This window comes from Cydia splendana, chromosome 13 (assembly GCF_910591565.1).
Source record: "Cydia splendana chromosome 13, ilCydSple1.2, whole genome shotgun sequence".
In the NCBI taxonomy this organism is placed as follows: domain Eukaryota; kingdom Metazoa; phylum Arthropoda; class Insecta; order Lepidoptera; family Tortricidae; genus Cydia; species Cydia splendana.
Window position 1 is genome coordinate 332169 of NC_085972.1, and position 19191 is coordinate 351359.

The window sequence follows — 19191 nt, forward strand, 5'->3', positions numbered from 1 at the left end:
TTTCAGATAAGAATTCTATCTTGTTTCATACTTTTTAGAGCGCGATTTGCAGTAGTCGGGTTTTAGTTTTTGAACTTATTTTTTATATATAATCGTGACATAATAGAGAGCTTTTCAGTCGAGTACCGTTTGAAAAGCTTGATTATATCACTATTGTATACAATACTTTTTTTACGGGTCAACAAAAATAATACTTTAAACTAGTAGAATCATACAAACAAACCAAACCAAAAGTATAGATTAGATATATTTATTTCTTAAGGGGCCGGTATATGACGTTTTCGATTTAGACCTCACTTTGTAACCATAATTTGTTCAATAAATGTTTAATAATTGCATTAAATTACACGTAAATTTGTTCACGAAGAAACCGTGTACCGACTCTTCATGCCATTTTTAATTTGCTGTTATTCTCTACAAATCGACACTAAAAGTATCAAAAAATCAAAATATGGAGTTCCGTTTGAGACAGAAGCAAAACAATTTTGTCTTTGACAGTAATTGAATTATTGTATGATGCTGAAAGCTAGATAATTCAGCTACCAATTTATTATCGATTTATATTTTTACTCACAAAGACAACACAGAAATTCAATCTCAAATGTAAACTTTCGAACAATTTCCATACATTGACGACATCACTCAAAATTCTTCTTCAAGTCAGATGCCCGTTGGGGCTACACCGGAGCACACGTGTACTTCTTCAAATGAAAATGACAGCTTGATTTTCTTGCTTTTGACAATTATATTGACATTAAATCATACACGCACACGAGAAAGTATACCAGTAGATAAATTGTATTTCAAAAAATAGGGTACATAAATATCAGCTCGCGTCTCATTTAAATTTGAATTGCTGTTATAATGGTTGAAAACCGCAGTAAACTATCTTAAAACAATACGATTACAGTCGAATTTAAGTATTATGTCCCTTCAAAACTCGCTTAAGGCGCGGTGTGTAGTAAAATGCGCTTTTTTGTCACCATATTTACAGACTTTTACAAGGATATTATCCATTATTTTCTAGTATGTATAACTTCAGTCCTTGAACTACGTTATTGCTTGTCAGAAACACGACGGCTCATTATTTTCTCGATAGAATCTTAAGTTGAAAACATGCCTAACACTGTCTTTATTTCCTTATGTCAGAAGTACAACGACGAAAATGTATATGAAACTTACTTCAGTCGATAGCTTTTAAGTAAATCTTCATTATTGCTTGTCCTTTTATCGATACGTTAATTTTTTCATTCATCATTATATGAATTCAACATTTTGCCTACTAAATTACACCCTACGCGGCAATACCTTGCGCCCATTCCTCACACCAGTACGCCCGTGACCACTGTCAGCGTCGGACCTATGCTAGGTTAGCGGACGTTTCATAAAATGGCTAATCACAGTATAAATATGCAAATATGTTATACACACCATGTTTTTCAACATACTTACGAAGAAAAGCAAAATAATTCTTAAATACGGTGACATTTCAGACATTCGTCCGTCATATTGTCATTTTATAACAAGTTGAGCAGCAAAGGCACACACCCATCTAACCAATCCGGAATTCAGTCACGATTGATAAATTGTGTAAACATATTTTAAAAGTCTATTAAATTAATCAATTTATTGCATAATTTTTAACATAGATATACATATTAAATGAATCAATTTATTGAATAATTTTTAACATAGATATACAGGGTTTAGTGTATGGTGGTAACCATTTCAACACTTTTAGTTTCCGAGATACCTACATGCGTTTTTGTGGAAGTGGTCTTATCGTAAAAAAAAAATGCGAGAGTGTCATGGGCTCATGGGTTCAATCGGTTGAAACGAAGTTAAGAAAGAGTCGTGACGGAAAACTCTCTCTCTAGGTTTGCTATATTTTTCCTTAAAGTATACTGGACACATGGTTCAAAAGTTAGGTGAACTAGAGGGGAAAAGCTAAAGTATTGATCGTAACGTAAAAATAAAAATAACCAAATTTGTAGGAAATTTTATGTTAAAATTTGTTATTGTTTTGTATCCTATTCGTACAGATATTCGAGATATGAGCAAAAATATGAAAAAGGTACCTTCACCCCCTCTCCCCCCTACACCCTCAGCACACCCGCTAAGCTCGAGGACTTTTAAGTATGTTTATCTGGACACTGCAAGGTATCTGTGACAATTTTCAAAATTATACGAATTATTTCCGCTGATTATTTTTATTTTCTTGAGCTATTAACTAACTCGAATGTCGAAGTAAAAGTGTTTTTTGCCATTACAATTTTTAAATGCTTGACTTTTACTCGTCAATTCAAAATAGTTAGTAAGTAATTACAGTTAGAGTTATAATTCTTTTTTGTGAAGATAGCTAATTTTATCTACTTATTGGAGCTATGCATAACTCAATAGTCCCACAAATTATCTTAGCTTTGCTAGTATTCTTCCTTATTTTCACTACATACCTACTTGCCCGAAATTGACTGCTAGAGTTAGACCAAGTCTGCAACGATTTTGATAGCATAGGCAGTGCAAGTGTTATTCATAATTTCATAGAAGTTTGACGTTTAAAATAACACTTGCACTGCGTGTGCAATCAAAATCGTTGCAGACTTTTCTTGGTCTAACTCAATTACATTTTTAAGGTCTATTAGTAAGTACTAGTTTTTGTCTCATAATAATTTGGCATCATTTGATTAGATTCTCAGTTTGTCGCGGCATACACTCATATTGTTTATAATTAATAATTATTTACACTCACTGTCTTACCTACCATTTTTAATTTCATTAAGTACTCATCAAAATACGAATTTGCTAATAAATCTTATTCAATATTAATTGCCGGAAAAAATCCCGGAACTGACAATTCAGAATACCGATGTCGTCAGAATAAGGGCGTAGACGTGCTGCGCGTGAATGGTGCGGTGCGCCGCGCGGGGCGCCCGCCTGCCCGTTCTACCACGCGTCTGCTTCACCCCCTTGAAAACGTAAAACTCGAGTATAAGAGCGCCTTAAAATGAAAAAAGTTTAAAGACTCATCTTTACTGATTGGGATCAATTTTTATTATGCTGATATCATTTTGCGTCAGTTTAAAAACGTATTTGACTTCTGTACGTCAATGAATTTTGATGACAATTGTAATCTTTTTTTTTTTTTTAATTCTTTATTTTTATAGAGGGTTTTTACAAATGCCACCCTCATAGTGGCTCTCTAATGAATCTATAACATTCTAACTTTCACTACTTCTAATTTGTATGATATCCTTAACCAAATTGTAATCTTGTATTATATTTTAGAACTTTTATCTTAAAATATTGCCTATTAACAGGAAGAGTTATGTAATTCGTATAAGTAATACCTGAAAGTCTTGTACCTAGATCTGTAATACCATGGATTGCGACGAATAAATGATTATGATTATGCCGTTCGTTCCGTCTATATGTATAATGCGTGTACGTGCTGTTCTCTTAAAATCTTCAAGAAAAAATAACGGCTAGACCAGCACTAAGTACTAGCGAGTTTTTGCGGCTTTGGAGACCGAGATGAAGCTTACAGGCCAATAGCGCTCTAGTTATTGTTATGTATACCTATGTATCGAATGTTTTATAAATTACTTATAAAAAGCAATGTTTTATTTCGATTAGGTCTACATTTTGTGCATATTGCATATCTGAAGTATTTTCGTACTAAACTTGAAACTTTCGTTGAAACTAAATAAAATAATTATTCCAAATGTACAGTCGCCTGCAATTTATGTTACACAACGAAGGCCGCAAAAATATCTGACACGATCTTATTTGTAGAACCATAAGACCATGTCACATATTTTTGCGGCCTTCGAAGAGTAGGTACCGTCATTATCACCAACTTTGCCCGCTTTTTTTTTAAAACGAATTTCTCAAAAAACATCACATCATATGACTTTTTTGCTCAGCACGTCCATTGTGATCAAACGCATCAGTTTATTTGAAAAAAAAAAATATTTTTTATCGTGTTTTTACCCATTTTTTTGCGTTTTAGAGGGCGGGCATAGATATCCGGGGTTTTCGCCAACATTGCCCACGTCAATTTGGTATTCAAATACAGCTCGTATGATGATGATGTCTAAGGATCACTTAAAGGTTTTGGGCAATCCTACCATTCCCTGTTAATAACTTAGCGATAAGTGTAAAAACTTTAAAATAAATTTGCTGGGCAATGTTGCCTACCCGTTTTTGCCCATTTCCAAATAAGGCTCGCCTAAGCATTTTACAAAGGCTAGGGTTGTCACTTTTGAGAAAATCTGTTACAATAGTTTAATGGCCAAAAATATGATTTTTGTTGTGTTTTTCATTCGTTAACGGGATAAAACATCTAAACTAGTGGCTCTGTGAGCTGTAGACCTCGCGAGCAGAGCTTGAAATAACATGGTGCTAAGAGCTTTAAATATGTATAGTAAATTAAAGAAAAACAATACGAAATTTATGTGTAAAAAAATACAAAAAGTTATAATATCCCAGCATACAATTACTGGGGATCGAACCCAGACCCTCTGTGCAAACAGAAAAAGCGAACGTTTACAAACTGAACCAAATAGTTCTTAGATGGGTTGACGAAATTTAGATACTCCTTCTCAAATTAAAATTAGTTAAAATTAAATATCTAAATACCGCCTAAACCAGCGATAATTTTTTTCTGCATTTTTTGCTATTAACTCTGTAAACATGTCTCAAAAAGAAAAAAGTCTTATGATATCGATACGACTATTTGTTTAGGCGCCAGGTATCACGACTCCGCCATTTTTAAAAATTTCCTTAAACCGGATTGACAAAAAATTTTTATTTAGTCATAAAATTCGGTCACAAAATTTCACGAGAATCGGTTAAGAATTGCGACCTGTAGAGGAGAACATCCGGACATACGAAAGCAAAATGCTCGAGTCAAAACGTAGACCTTCGCTTCGCTTCGGTCAATAAAGGATAATAAGACAAATAAATACAGTATATATTTATAAACTTATTTTAGTGTACAAGCATAACCTTCTTTTACTTGCGTAAATTAGATGAAAGTGACAACCCTAATCCGTTTTTGTTGGTGGGCAATGTTGGTATGGATGCCAAATTACCGGATTACTTTGCCCACCGCTAAAACTTTTATGTATTTAGGCATTTTTAGTTTAAATCTCAATAGACATAATCTATGCTTCATGTGTTATAACTCAAACCCGGAAATATTTGTCAAAGGGTTCTCTTTTTTTTCTACTTGCATTCATTATTTATCAATTTTTTGCCCGCCGAAATATACCCTATATTAGACTCTTATACTACTTATTATACTCGCTCAAACTCAAAATTCCCAAGTCAAGTTATGCACAAGTTTGGTATATAGTTTTGTCAGAAATATAACCTATTTTCTACTAAAAATAGCAGGGTGGCCATAACTACATATTATATTTTTTTCTACATTAACGAATCTGTTTAAAATTGTCGTTTTGGGCAAAGTTTCCCTGGAGGCAAAGTTGGCGCTAATGACGTAACATATTATTGCAGGTGACTGTACATAAATGTTTCGGTGATTTTGAGATTATTTTCCAGGTTAGTTTACTAACAATCAAGTTATGCAGATACCGATTTCGTGAACGTATAAGTAGTAAGGTACCGCTATTGTTTAGCGATACCGATTATTTTTGAAGGTAAAACTATACCGGTTGAAATATAAAGATATTAAAATTACAGCAGGGACAACCATTTTTTATAGGTGTACCTAAACCATCATTGGCCGAGCGTTAGCAAAGGTCTCCGTTTCAGCTTAGGCAAAAATGCTTTTGTATGTTCTCATTTGTAGATCACATTTCTCAACTGATTCTCGTGAAAATTTGTAAGCTTTATCCGCCAAAATGGAATTGCCACCCTGCTGAAACTTTATTTATTTAAATTCCTATTGAATGGATTTTGCACCTTATGAAAAACCGTATAGAGTAGTAAATAACATTTTACATCTGACTTAATGACATCTTGTTTTGTACAAAACGCGTATCTCGACAAAGCAATATTAGGTAGAGTCTGTGCGGAAAGAGAAGAGTCGTGAAATGTATGGGGCCCAATACATTCCACGACTCTTCTCTTTCCGAACAGACTAATAAAACAGTCAACAATGAAATGAATTAAATAGGTACGTCACGTGTGACATGAACAGACAAGGAAAGCAAGATTAAATGCATTGTTTCTCTTTCATCTTTCAATGGAACGCTTTTACCCTTAAAGGAGGCTAGTGGTCAATACTAAACTAAAAGTCCAATCTTAAAAAAACATGATGGGTCACTGACCTGTCCCAGTAAAGTGAGGTAGTGTGCGTGAAGTGCGCTTGTGTGTGAAATGGGGTAAATTGACAGAATCTGAAATTTTACCCACCGCTACCGTCGCCTTAAAGAAAAAGACAGTATTTTACACAAAAGGATAAAACAAAGGCTTTCACTAAAAAGATCGGCTAAGGTACAGCTAAAATACGCGAGCAGCCGCGATACCTTCATACTGGTACGCGCCCCGGTGGGCTAGTCAACGACACCTTCTCCTAACTCATGAGGCCCTGGTACTTGCTCCGCGCTAAATTCAATTTTTAGACAGTTGTTTTCTCGATTTTGGCCACCGTAGCCTATGGAGACTAACAAGCAACGCGAAGTGGTTTTCGTAGTCTATGGATGTTGCTATATTAAGGGTGTCACATGCTCGTTTTTGACTTATGAAGCAATTGTTTCTACTGTACAACCTAAAATACATAATTAATTTGAGCTATGGTTTTGTTTCGTCCTCTTAATCGCGGCGAGCTGTGATTGGTCAATTTCATTATAGTCGACTAAACTGTATCGAAATGAATATTATAGTTGAGTTGGGAGCCCATACATTAAAAATACCCAATTGCAGTGTGGTATAAGAAATCTTAATTTAAGAATTACAGTCGACGAGTAAAAACAATGTATCGGTTTTTGTACAGTCCCGCTGATGGTGGTGGCGGGTGCGCACGCGCGCATGCTCCGCTTGGGCGGCGGGCTGGGCGCGGCCGCCACGTGGCAGGAGCTGTGGCCCGCCGCGGCCGAGCCGCCCGCCGGCGCCGGCGCCGCCCAGCCGCCCGTGCCGGCGCCGCCGCAGCGCCCCGTGCCGCTGCTGCTGAGGGACCCGCTGGCCTTGCTCATGCACTTCCTGTTGCTGGCGCCGCAGGACCCGCCTTACATGGCTCCACGTGAGTACCCCGCCTCGACGGCGCCTCGGGCAACATTTGTTGACGGATCCATTGGCGCTCCTCGTGCATTTCCAATTGCTAGTACGCGGGCCCCCACCCTCCGTGGGTACAATTTAATCCGATTCGACCCGCCCCCTCAATTTGTTTGGCAAAATAATATTCCCTGTTCTTTTTTCAACCAATTTCCCTAAATTATTTTCAATAAAATAGTTTATTCATACAATTAACTTATGTGAGTAATATTACATAGTACGGAATTACTTTGTTGACAGAGCACTTCACGTGCATAGTGCAGGCGCTGTACGCGCTCAGCTACTACCAGATCGTGTGCCAGTTCCTGGCGTGCGCGTCGGCGGCGGGCCGCGTGGCTCTCGGGGCCGCCGCGCAGGCGGGCGGGCTGGCGGCGGCGGCGCGGCTGCTGCTGCAGGCGCTGGCCGGCTCCGAGCTCTTCACCGAGGACGAGCCCGGCGCCAGCGAGGACATCGACGTGGCGCACATGGAGCGACAGGTACGTGGCTCTCGGGGCCGCCGCGCAGGCGGGCGGGCTGGTGGCGGCGGCGCGGCTGCTGCTGCAGGCGCTGGCCGGCTCCGAGCTCTTCACCGAGGACGAGCCCGGCGCCAGCGAGGACATCGACGTGGCGCACATGGAGCGACAGGTACGTGGCTCTCGGGGCCGCCGCGCAGGCGGGCGGGCTGGCGGCGGCGGCGCGGCTGCTGCTGCAGGCGCTGGCCGGCTCCGAGCTCTTCACCGAGGACGAGCCCGGCGCCAGCGAGGACATCGACGTGGCGCACATGGAGCGACAGGTACGTGGCTCTCGGGGCCGCCGCGCAGGCGGGCGGGCTGGCGGCGGCGGCGCGGCTGCTGCTGCAGGCGCTGGCCGGCTCCGAGCTCTTCACCGAGGACGAGCCCGGCGCCAGCGAGGACATCGACGTGGCGCACATGGAGCGACAGGTACGTGGCTCTCGGGGCCGCCGCGCAGGCGGGCGGGCTGGCGGCGGCGGCGCGGCTGCTGCTGCAGGCGCTGGCCGGCTCCGAGCTCTTCACCGAGGACGAGCCCGGCGCCAGCGAGGACATCGACGTGGCGCACATGGAGCGACAGGTACGTGGCTCTCGGGGCCGCCGCGCAGGCGGGCGGGCTGGTGGCGGCGGCGCGGCTGCTGCTGCAGGCGCTGGCCGGCTCCGAGCTCTTCACCGAGGACGAGCCCGGCGCCAGCGAGGACATCGACGTGGCGCACATGGAGCGACAGGTACGTGGCTCTCGGGGCCGCCGCGCAGGCGGGCGGGCTGGCGGCGGCGGCGCGGCTGCTGCTGCAGGCGCTGGCCGGCTCCGAGCTCTTCACCGAGGACGAGCCCGGCGCCAGCGAGGACATCGACGTGGCGCACATGGAGCGACAGGTACGTGGCTCTCGGGGCCGCCGCGCAGGCGGGCGGGCTGGCGGCGGCGGCGCGGCTGCTGCTGCAGGCGCTGGCCGGCTCCGAGCTCTTCACCGAGGACGAGCCCGGCGCCAGCGAGGACATCGACGTGGCGCACATGGAGCGACAGGTACGTGGCTCTCGGGGCCGCCGCGCAGGCGGGCGGGCTGGCGGCGGCGGCGCGGCTGCTGCTGCAGGCGCTGGCCGGCTCCGAGCTCTTCACCGAGGACGAGCCCGGCGCCAGCGAGGACATCGACGTGGCGCACATGGAGCGACAGGTACGTGGCTCTCGGGGCCGCCGCGCAGGCGGGCGGGCTGGCGGCGGCGGCGCGGCTGCTGCTGCAGGCGCTGGCCGGCTCCGAGCTCTTCACCGAGGACGAGCCCGGCGCCAGCGAGGACATCGACGTGGCGCACATGGAGCGACAGGTACGTGGCTCTCGGGGCCGCCGCGCAGGCGGGCGGGCTGGCGGCGGCGGCGCGGCTGCTGCTGCAGGCGCTGGCCGGCTCCGAGCTCTTCACCGAGGACGAGCCCGGCGCCAGCGAGGACATCGACGTGGCGCACATGGAGCGACAGGTACGTGGCTCTCGGGGCCGCCGCGCAGGCGGGCGGGCTGGCGGCGGCGGCGCGGCTGCTGCTGCAGGCGCTGGCCGGCTCCGAGCTCTTCACCGAGGACGAGCCCGGCGCCAGCGAGGACATCGACGTGGCGCACATGGAGCGACAGGTACGTGGCTCTCGGGGCCGCCGCGCAGGCGGGCGGGCTGGCGGCGGCGGCGCGGCTGCTGCTGCAGGCGCTGGCCGGCTCCGAGCTCTTCACCGAGGACGAGCCCGGCGCCAGCGAGGACATCGACGTGGCGCACATGGAGCGACAGGTACGTGGCTCTCGGGGCCGCCGCGCAGGCGGGCGGGCTGGCGGCGGCGGCGCGGCTGCTGCTGCAGGCGCTGGCCGGCTCCGAGCTCTTCACCGAGGACGAGCCCGGCGCCAGCGAGGACATCGACGTGGCGCACATGGAGCGACAGGTACGTGGCTCTCGGGGCCGCCGCGCAGGCGGGCGGGCTGGCGGCGGCGGCGCGGCTGCTGCTGCAGGCGCTGGCCGGCTCCGAGCTCTTCACCGAGGACGAGCCCGGCGCCAGCGAGGACATCGACGTGGCGCACATGGAGCGACAGGTACGTGGCTCTCGGGGCCGCCGCGCAGGCGGGCGGGCTGGCGGCGGCGGCGCGGCTGCTGCTGCAGGCGCTGGCCGGCTCCGAGCTCTTCACCGAGGACGAGCCCGGCGCCAGCGAGGACATCGACGTGGCGCACATGGAGCGACAGGTACGTGGCTCTCGGGGCCGCCGCGCAGGCGGGCGGGCTGGCGGCGGCGGCGCGGCTGCTGCTGCAGGCGCTGGCCGGCTCCGAGCTCTTCACCGAGGACGAGCCCGGCGCCAGCGAGGACATCGACGTGGCGCACATGGAGCGACAGGTACGTGGCTCTCGGGGCCGCCGCGCAGGCGGGCGGGCTGGCGGCGGCGGCGCGGCTGCTGCTGCAGGCGCTGGCCGGCTCCGAGCTCTTCACCGAGGACGAGCCCGGCGCCAGCGAGGACATCGACGTGGCGCACATGGAGCGACAGGTACGTGGCTCTCGGGGCCGCCGCGCAGGCGGGCGGGCTGGCGGCGGCGGCGCGGCTGCTGCTGCAGGCGCTGGCCGGCTCCGAGCTCTTCACCGAGGACGAGCCCGGCGCCAGCGAGGACATCGACGTGGCGCACATGGAGCGACAGGTACGTGGCTCTCGGGGCCGCCGCGCAGGCGGGCGGGCTGGCGGCGGCGGCGCGGCTGCTGCTGCAGGCGCTGGCCGGCTCCGAGCTCTTCACCGAGGACGAGCCCGGCGCCAGCGAGGACATCGACGTGGCGCACATGGAGCGACAGGTACGTGGCTCTCGGGGCCGCCGCGCAGGCGGGCGGGCTGGCGGCGGCGGCGCGGCTGCTGCTGCAGGCGCTGGCCGGCTCCGAGCTCTTCACCGAGGACGAGCCCGGCGCCAGCGAGGACATCGACGTGGCGCACATGGAGCGACAGGTACGTGGCTCTCGGGGCCGCCGCGCAGGCGGGCGGGCTGGCGGCGGCGGCGCGGCTGCTGCTGCAGGCGCTGGCCGGCTCCGAGCTCTTCACCGAGGACGAGCCCGGCGCCAGCGAGGACATCGACGTGGCGCACATGGAGCGACAGGTACGTGGCTCTCGGGGCCGCCGCGCAGGCGGGCGGGCTGGCGGCGGCGGCGCGGCTGCTGCTGCAGGCGCTGGCCGGCTCCGAGCTCTTCACCGAGGACGAGCCCGGCGCCAGCGAGGACATCGACGTGGCGCACATGGAGCGACAGGTACGTGGCTCTCGGGGCCGCCGCGCAGGCGGGCGGGCTGGCGGCGGCGGCGCGGCTGCTGCTGCAGGCGCTGGCCGGCTCCGAGCTCTTCACCGAGGACGAGCCCGGCGCCAGCGAGGACATCGACGTGGCGCACATGGAGCGACAGGTACGTGGCTCTCGGGGCCGCCGCGCAGGCGGGCGGGCTGGCGGCGGCGGCGCGGCTGCTGCTGCAGGCGCTGGCCGGCTCCGAGCTCTTCACCGAGGACGAGCCCGGCGCCAGCGAGGACATCGACGTGGCGCACATGGAGCGACAGGTACGTGGCTCTCGGGGCCGCCGCGCAGGCGGGCGGGCTGGCGGCGGCGGCGCGGCTGCTGCTGCAGGCGCTGGCCGGCTCCGAGCTCTTCACCGAGGACGAGCCCGGCGCCAGCGAGGACATCGACGTGGCGCACATGGAGCGACAGGTACGTGGCTCTCGGGGCCGCCGCGCAGGCGGGCGGGCTGGCGGCGGCGGCGCGGCTGCTGCTGCAGGCGCTGGCCGGCTCCGAGCTCTTCACCGAGGACGAGCCCGGCGCCCGCGAGGACATCGACGTGGCGCACATGGAGCGACAGGTACGTGGCTCTCGGGGCCGCCGCGCAGGCGGGCGGGCTGGCGGCGGCGGCGCGGCTGCTGCTGCAGGCGCTGGCCGGCTCCGAGCTCTTCACCGAGGACGAGCCCGGCGCCAGCGAGGACATCGACGTGGCGCACATGGAGCGACAGGTACCTGTTCTATTTCAAAACCGATACGGAAATTTTTCCTTCTAAAAGCCTCTCGACAAACAGACCGAATAAAAAAAACTTGGATTGATTTCAGAAAGAAAACTACAATCAAAAGCATTGACGGTCTTTCACTTTCGAAAAATTTAACCACCGCCGATGCTTCCTATAGTACCCTGATTTCTCGAAGACAGTTGAACCGATTCGGGAATAGGATGGGGTTCACAGTCGGTTTCATTGTTATTATGAGAAAATCTCATGAGGATGAGGGAGGGAAATATGATAGACGAATATTTAAGGTCTTTCGGAAACACAATTTTTAACCGTCGATAAAGGCCATGAAATAATTTAACTTAAATATTAAGATCTAATTAGAATTCCCCGTTTATATGTTTAGCTCCAGGAGCTCCTGCTGCCGTACCTGCGCGTGGCGGCGCTGCTGCGGCACCACCTGTACGGCGGCTCGCTGCCCGCCGTGCCGGCCGCCGAGGCGGAGTTCCCGGCGCTCGTGCACTACCTGGAGCTGTGCACGCGCGCCGTGCGGGACGTGGAGGACGTGGCCGCCGCCGCGCTGCCGCCGCACGCGGCCGGCCTGGCGAGAGCGGCCGCGAGGAGGTACGTGAACATGTTCCTCCCGCCGAGTTGCCGGTCCGCGCAGTCACTTCAGTCTGGCGAGCTTCTTCAAAGAGGAGTTTTGACCAAAAGGTGTCAAGTTCCGGCGGTTCCGTGGCCGGTGATTTGACCCTGCCAGGTTACACAGTACACGACTCCGCAATCGAAGCAACATTTTAATTTTCCCAGTTTTACTTCAAAAACCCTTTCAAAAAACTAACTTAAATATTTGTATATTGCAGGCTTAGCCAAGCGGCCCGCGGCGGTCGGCTCGCCGTGCGCCGCATCCTTCGCTCGCTGCACGTGTCGTGGCTGCCGCCGGCGCTGCTCGCCCTGCCCCGGGACTACGACCGCCTGTTCTCCTACTACCACGAGCGCGTCTGCCTTCAGTGTGGAGCCGTACCCAAGGAGGCTTCCGTCTGCCTACTGTGCGGGACCTTGGTGTGCCTCAAGCAGCCCTGCTGCCGCCAGCACCAGGTGGCCGAGGCCGTGCAGGTAAGACTACGCACGGCTACCGAGACACGAACACCGCCAGAATGAGAATTACTCACTCATTGCACTTCAAGTATCGTCATTTCCAAAAAGCAGTAATAACTTTGCTTATCTTTGCACTAACATACATCATCGGCGCAGTCGGTAAGATCGCTGCTATATAATATGTAAAATTTACTTCTAATGCACATTTTGATCTAATATGACTGTAAAAACATACAGAGCTGACTATCTTAAATAAGCTAACTCTTATTAATGTAAACAATACATTCCAGAGGCGCCCTCCTAGTTTCAATACAGATAATAGTAGGAAGCCTTTTCCCACTTAGGTAAAAGGGAATTACGGTCACGTTGGTTATAAGAACACTTTCTTAAATTAATTGCAAAAGATATGAAAATATCATCTTAAGTAAATCGTTTGGTCCAGTGATGGTTTCTAGATGGAATAGGATAGTAAATAACATGTATAATATTGCAGCACGCCATGGAATGCGGAGGCGGCACGGGCATCTTCCTCGTGGTGACCTCCACGTACATCATCGTGATCCGCGGCCGCCGCGCGTGCCTGTGGGGGTCCCTGTACTTGGACGATTACGACGAAGAGGACCGCGATCTCAAGTGAGACCATCTCTACTTTCATACATACATGAATCTAGTGCTCATTTCACACTGTCGTAATATCCAATGTTCTCAACAAATAACACTTTATTTTATGTGGTTCGTGCCCGATTTGGAACAAGTGTTCTTAGTTGAGAATATTGGGCAGAATATTGAAGTTCTTTCAAAAAACTTGAACATGACGAGGCTAATGGTGACTTCCACTTGCATCACCGCGACCCCATGTAAAAGTATTACTCAGTAACTGACCATCGGTAAACCATATGCCTTTGGTTTATAAATTATAGGTTAAAATGTTTAAGAACTGATTTCCACTTTGTAAGGTCGCTTTGGCAGGGTTACAAATACAAATACAAATTATTTATTGGCCAGAATACAGTGAATATGTAGATGGTGACTTAAAATTAGTAGTACAGTGTACTCTACTCACAATTGAGCATGCAAAACTTATAATAGGTACATAATGTCATGCGATCAAATTAAATAATTAAAATAGCAAAAACCACAATAAAATAAATTAAAATTATTAAGTCAATCAAGCTGGATAAATTATTCTGAGACATTTAAAATTACATTCCATGTTCCATTAGGTTCCATGTAAAGTTGGGTGTTAACGAGGGAAACAGCTGCTTGCGTACTAGTAGTAGTTTCTAAAGTTTCGGATTAGACGCCACGCAGCTCATATATTTGATCGAGTTCAATGTATGAACGGCCTTGAACGCCCGCTCGTCCGTCCGTGGCCTTCAGCGGTCAACATATACATCACATTAAATAAAATTATATTTGTTCCAGACGCGGCAAGCCGCTATACCTGTCCAACGACCGCGCGGAACTACTCCAAGCGCAGTGGCTGGCGCACCGCTTCGACCACACCAAGCGCACCTGGGTGTGGCACCGCGACTCGCTGTGAGGTACGTGTTGTGTACACACTACCTACAGTACATCGTACTACAATACGGTACGTACCTGGGTGTGGCACCGCGACTCGCTGTGAGGTACGCGTTGTGTACACACTGCCTGCAGTACATCGTCTACAATACGGTACGTACGTGGGTGTGGCACCGCGACTCGCTGTGAGGTACGTGTTGTGTACACACTGCCTGCAGTACATCGTACTACAATACGGTACGTACGTGGGTGTGGCACCGCGACTCGCTGTAAGGTACGTGTTGTGTACACACTGCCTACAGTACATCGTACTACAATACGGTACGTACGTGGGTGTGGCACCGCGACTCGCTGTGAGGTACGTGTTGTGTACACACTGCCTGCAGTACATCGTCTACAATACGGCACGTACGTGGGTGTGGCACCGCGACTCGCTGTGAGGTACGTGTTGTGTACACACTGCCTGCAGTACATCGTACTACAATACGGTACGTACGTGGGTGTGGCACCGCGACTCGCTGTGAGGTACGTGTTGTGTACACACTGCCTGCAGTACATCGTCTACAATACGGTACGTACGTGGGTGTGGCACCGCGACTCGCTGTGAGGTACGTGTTGTGTACACACTGCCTGCAGTACATCGTACTACAATACGGTACGTACCTGGGTGTGGCACCGCGACTCGCTGTGAGGTACGCGTTGTGTACACACTGCCTGCAGTACATCGTCTACAATACGGTACGTACGTGGGTGTGGCACCGCGACTCGCTGTGAGGTACGTGTTGTGTACACACTGCCTGCAGTACATCGTACTACAATACGGTACGTACGTGGGTGTGGCACCGCGACTCGCTGTGAGGTACGTGTTGTGTACACACTGCCTGCAGTACATCGTACTACAATACGGTACGTACGTGGGTGTGGCACCGCGACTCGCTGTGAGGTACGTGTTGTGTACACACTGCCTGCAGTACATCGTACTACAATACGGTACGTACGTGGGTGTGGCACCGCGACTCGCTGTGAGGTACGTGTTGTGTACACACTGCCTGCAGTACATCGTACTACAATACGGTACGTACGTGGGTGTGGCACCGCGACTCGCTGTGAGGTACGTGTTGTGTACACACTGCCTGCAGTACATCGTACTACAATACGGTACGTACGTGGGTGTGGCACCGCGACTCGCTGTCAGCTGGTACGGACGTGTTATACTCCTCGCCCCTTAGTATTCGCATACCCCATTGCAACCCCTTAACGGATGATGTATACGGTAAAGTATCCGTTGTCCTTTTGTAGGTTATAAACCGTCTGTGTGTTTCGGTGCTGCTCAATGATAAACGTTCAATCGTTTTTGCATGAAGGAGTAACACATTGATGGAAGTAGTTTGGTTCTTTCTTGAAGTTAGAAAATTTTATGTTCCAGTGCCCATCTGAAGCTGCCGGGCTTCGCGACGACCCGATCTCTCCCGCGCCACTTGTTAACGACCAAACGAACCTGCAGGACTTGTACATTCAAGGAATTTGATTTCATTATCACTTCGTATTTAGATATCATATTATTGTCACTATGACAAGCTTTGATCCCTAGCAGATTTTATGTTGATTGCCACTGTGACAATGTATGTACGAAGTGCCACAGAAATCAACTGTACTTCCTGCAAACTACGCCAATACTAACGAAACTGATCTGAATATCGGTCATATTTAACTTAAAATATTTATATAGACAACTCCCTGGATCAATATACAGGGTCATATGTTTCACAGTAAGTCGAATTTCAACTATCTTGGAAATGTAACATAGAACCCTGTAATATTGGGCCAGCGAAATGGCATATTTTATCATTGTTAATAGAACCACGCCGCAATACATTGAGTATTGCTTCAACGACATCTTTGTTAGATTAATGTTTATTTCTAGATAAAGCTAGGGTGTATATATTAGATAGCCTACTGTCAACGGCTGATGGAGTTGATTTGTGATTTTTATATTATATTTTACCCGATTTCGACGAACGACATAAATTATGTCAGATTAGATCTGTTTGTTCTCTGGCCACTAAAATCAGCGGCCTTTCTATACTCGACAAAACCAAGCAAACGAAACTGAGAGTGTATAGCACTCTTTAAAAGTTATTGTTATTTGATGTTTGCCCTTTTGATGTCTCACCCGGGCATCCTTCTTTATCTATGGGACTGTTATGTCACATACTTTTTAACCCTCTTGATCAAAAGTTGCCGTTTCTTCTTAAAATTATATCAATTTCGTTTTATCCCGGCCACAACGGAGTACCGCAAGGAGGTGTGTTAGGTCCGGCGATGTATCTTGCGAACAAAATGGCGACATGACAGCAATTGTTTGTTGTATATCCGCCGTCAATTCGCTGGCTGTGAATGTAATTACTGTTGACTCGGTTGCCGACAACTTAGATGTAACATGTTAAATTATTGTTCTTGTCCGCCGTGTCATTTTGCTGTGGTATGACCACATCGCATTGTTTTGTGCAATTCTTGATTAAAAATAGTTATTTAAATATCTCAAAATAATTACATAAATAACTTAACCCGGTGGAGTGGACACGGTTTCTTATAATATTATAAACCATTCATACCATTATTTACTTATTTATATTCAACGCCAGTTTTACAAAAGTACCGAGTTTCTTATTATGATCGCTTCTAACCTTCTAATCATGTTGGTGTTAATTAAGTTTGTATAATAGTTTTACGTACGGAGTTAATGCAAAATTGTGTAACCATTGCCTCTGGAACTACTTAATGTTTTGTGCTTGCAAAGATCGGTTGGCGGGTAACATCTATAATTGGCTAGTTATTTGAATTTATCGTCAATGTAGACATATTTGTCTATTTCGACACTAGTACCTGTGATCGATCAGTGCAACGTATAAAATAATATACGCTGGAGGCGCAGCGTAATCTTAATATTTGTTACTGTATTTTTTATTCAATAGTGTTTAGGATCTGATATATCTCGTGCAATCCGGATTTTGGCATTATTATAGGTTACGGACCGTTCGGAGTCAAAACGTTATGTTGTTACTGAAACGTGTTTATGCGATAAATAATTTAGAAATTTTAATTAATGTTTCAATTATGTAGAAATTTAATGTATTTTTGTAATCAACGAATTGCTGATCCTACGAACTTTGATTATAGATTGTTAGTGAAGCAGCATGCATAAACAAAATAGGACGTAGACAGTCTTTGACTGCGTTAGTGTTAACTGTATGGAATATCTTCAAATTATTTTCAGAGACGTTAGGATTTGTCTTATTTTTGACTGCCTATGTCCTTTAGTTTCTGTATGATAAAAATCTCTTTAATATACGCCTACTTGAGGTTACTTAGCCTTAGGCACTGTTAGAACACTTGCTAAGTTAAATCAAACCCTACGTCTATAGCGACAAAGTCCGTTTTCGTCTCTCACCCGAGTGCTAGCACCAGCGACTAAATCAATGATTGTTAACTCTTGTATGTATATTGTTCATGTATATATTCAATAATTAAAGTTGTTGATATTTCAGTACTGTTTTATTTAACCGCAGTGTAACCTGATGTTGTTTAACGCGACGCGACGGGCCGGTTATTACCAGCTTTTATTTAACTTGCAATGTGGGTGACGATCTGACAATGCAATATTATAGTACCATCGAGATTATCTGATGATGGACACAGGAAGTGGGTATATATTTGTTACTGCTTGCCATCAGGCGGGCCGTAGCATGCTTGTTTGCCACCGATGCGGTATAAAAAAATAGGAAACCTGCGATAAAACAATGCAATTAAATTGTGTTTGGATTTGGGGAAGGTTATTTGAAAAAGAAACGCATAATTGTTAAAAGTTTATATTATATTGTACATCAACTATGATTTGTTTAGAGGTAGAACATCCTACGCTTAAAGTAACGGCTACGGGTACGGTAGTAACGGCGCCGAGTCACATAGGCGGAGTTGATCGACAATTATTCTCCAAACTAGAATTATCCGACACATGCACGAGCCTTTACTACGAGTGACCTGGATGATGTCTATGTAAGCCAATTCTGCAAGTAAACCTTGGACAAAGTGTGATAGTGCTATATACCGTTAAACTACCCAACTATTAGCCCAAGAGCTCCCAACTGTGGTCCAACGCTAACTCGAATATCTTCATTCAAGTGTGAATATTATTTGAATGTCGCAGTTCTCGAGGTAAAATATTTTCATAAGATTGGTATTGATATGTTGAAATAGTGAACCATAGTTGTAGTACTGGACTATAACTATACATGGGTGGTTATATGGTACTCCAAACGTCATATTTTCATAGGAATTTGCGTTTATGGCACTTCCAGACTCTTGTCATTTGCTAAGTCAGTGCAGTGTTATAGAATAATGACACGCGATACAAGTTGCTTCACGACCCAAATATAATAAAACATTAAAACATTTCGATATGAGTGAAATTAAAGCATATATTTATCTTGTTTTTCTCCATGAATTGTATATCACTCGTAATATAGGATCGTGATGTTTAATCAAATATTTTTCTTCACAGAACCATATTTTGTTTTTCATAAAAAAAAAGTTTTATCACAGAAAATAATTAATACTATCAAACAATAGATGGCAACTCAAATATATGCACCAAACAAAATACGCCTTAGTTCAAATGATTACAATTAGTTATTAATCTAAATAATATAAATAAATATAATGTTCTGTACGGATAGTAAAAAAAATAATATTAAAATATTTGATATTTAAAATATAAACGATAAATACGGAATGTAATTTCAAAGTAAAAACCAATAAGTTTAAGCTTAGAGCGACATTAGACTTAAAGTAACATGTTCGCTAACGAAGTACAGTG

General features: G+C 47.5%; 1 protein-coding gene across 1 annotated transcript in view; it reads left to right on the forward strand.

The window, feature by feature from the left end:
• The window catches only part of LOC134796476 (E3 ubiquitin-protein ligase Ubr3), a 124025-nt gene extending 106163 nt beyond the window's left edge, over positions 1 to 17862 (forward strand). The window contains exons 32-38 of the mRNA XM_063768668.1: positions 6959 to 7204; positions 7477 to 11708; positions 12103 to 12320; positions 12560 to 12812; positions 13288 to 13427; positions 14220 to 14338; positions 15742 to 17862. Coding sequence (XP_063624738.1) covers positions 6959 to 7204; positions 7477 to 11708; positions 12103 to 12320; positions 12560 to 12812; positions 13288 to 13427; positions 14220 to 14337 — 5207 coding nt within the window. The 3' untranslated portion in view covers position 14338; positions 15742 to 17862. The remainder of the gene's footprint in view (positions 1 to 6958; positions 7205 to 7476; positions 11709 to 12102; positions 12321 to 12559; positions 12813 to 13287; positions 13428 to 14219; positions 14339 to 15741) is intronic.
• The last annotated feature ends 1329 nt before the right edge of the window (positions 17863 to 19191 follow it).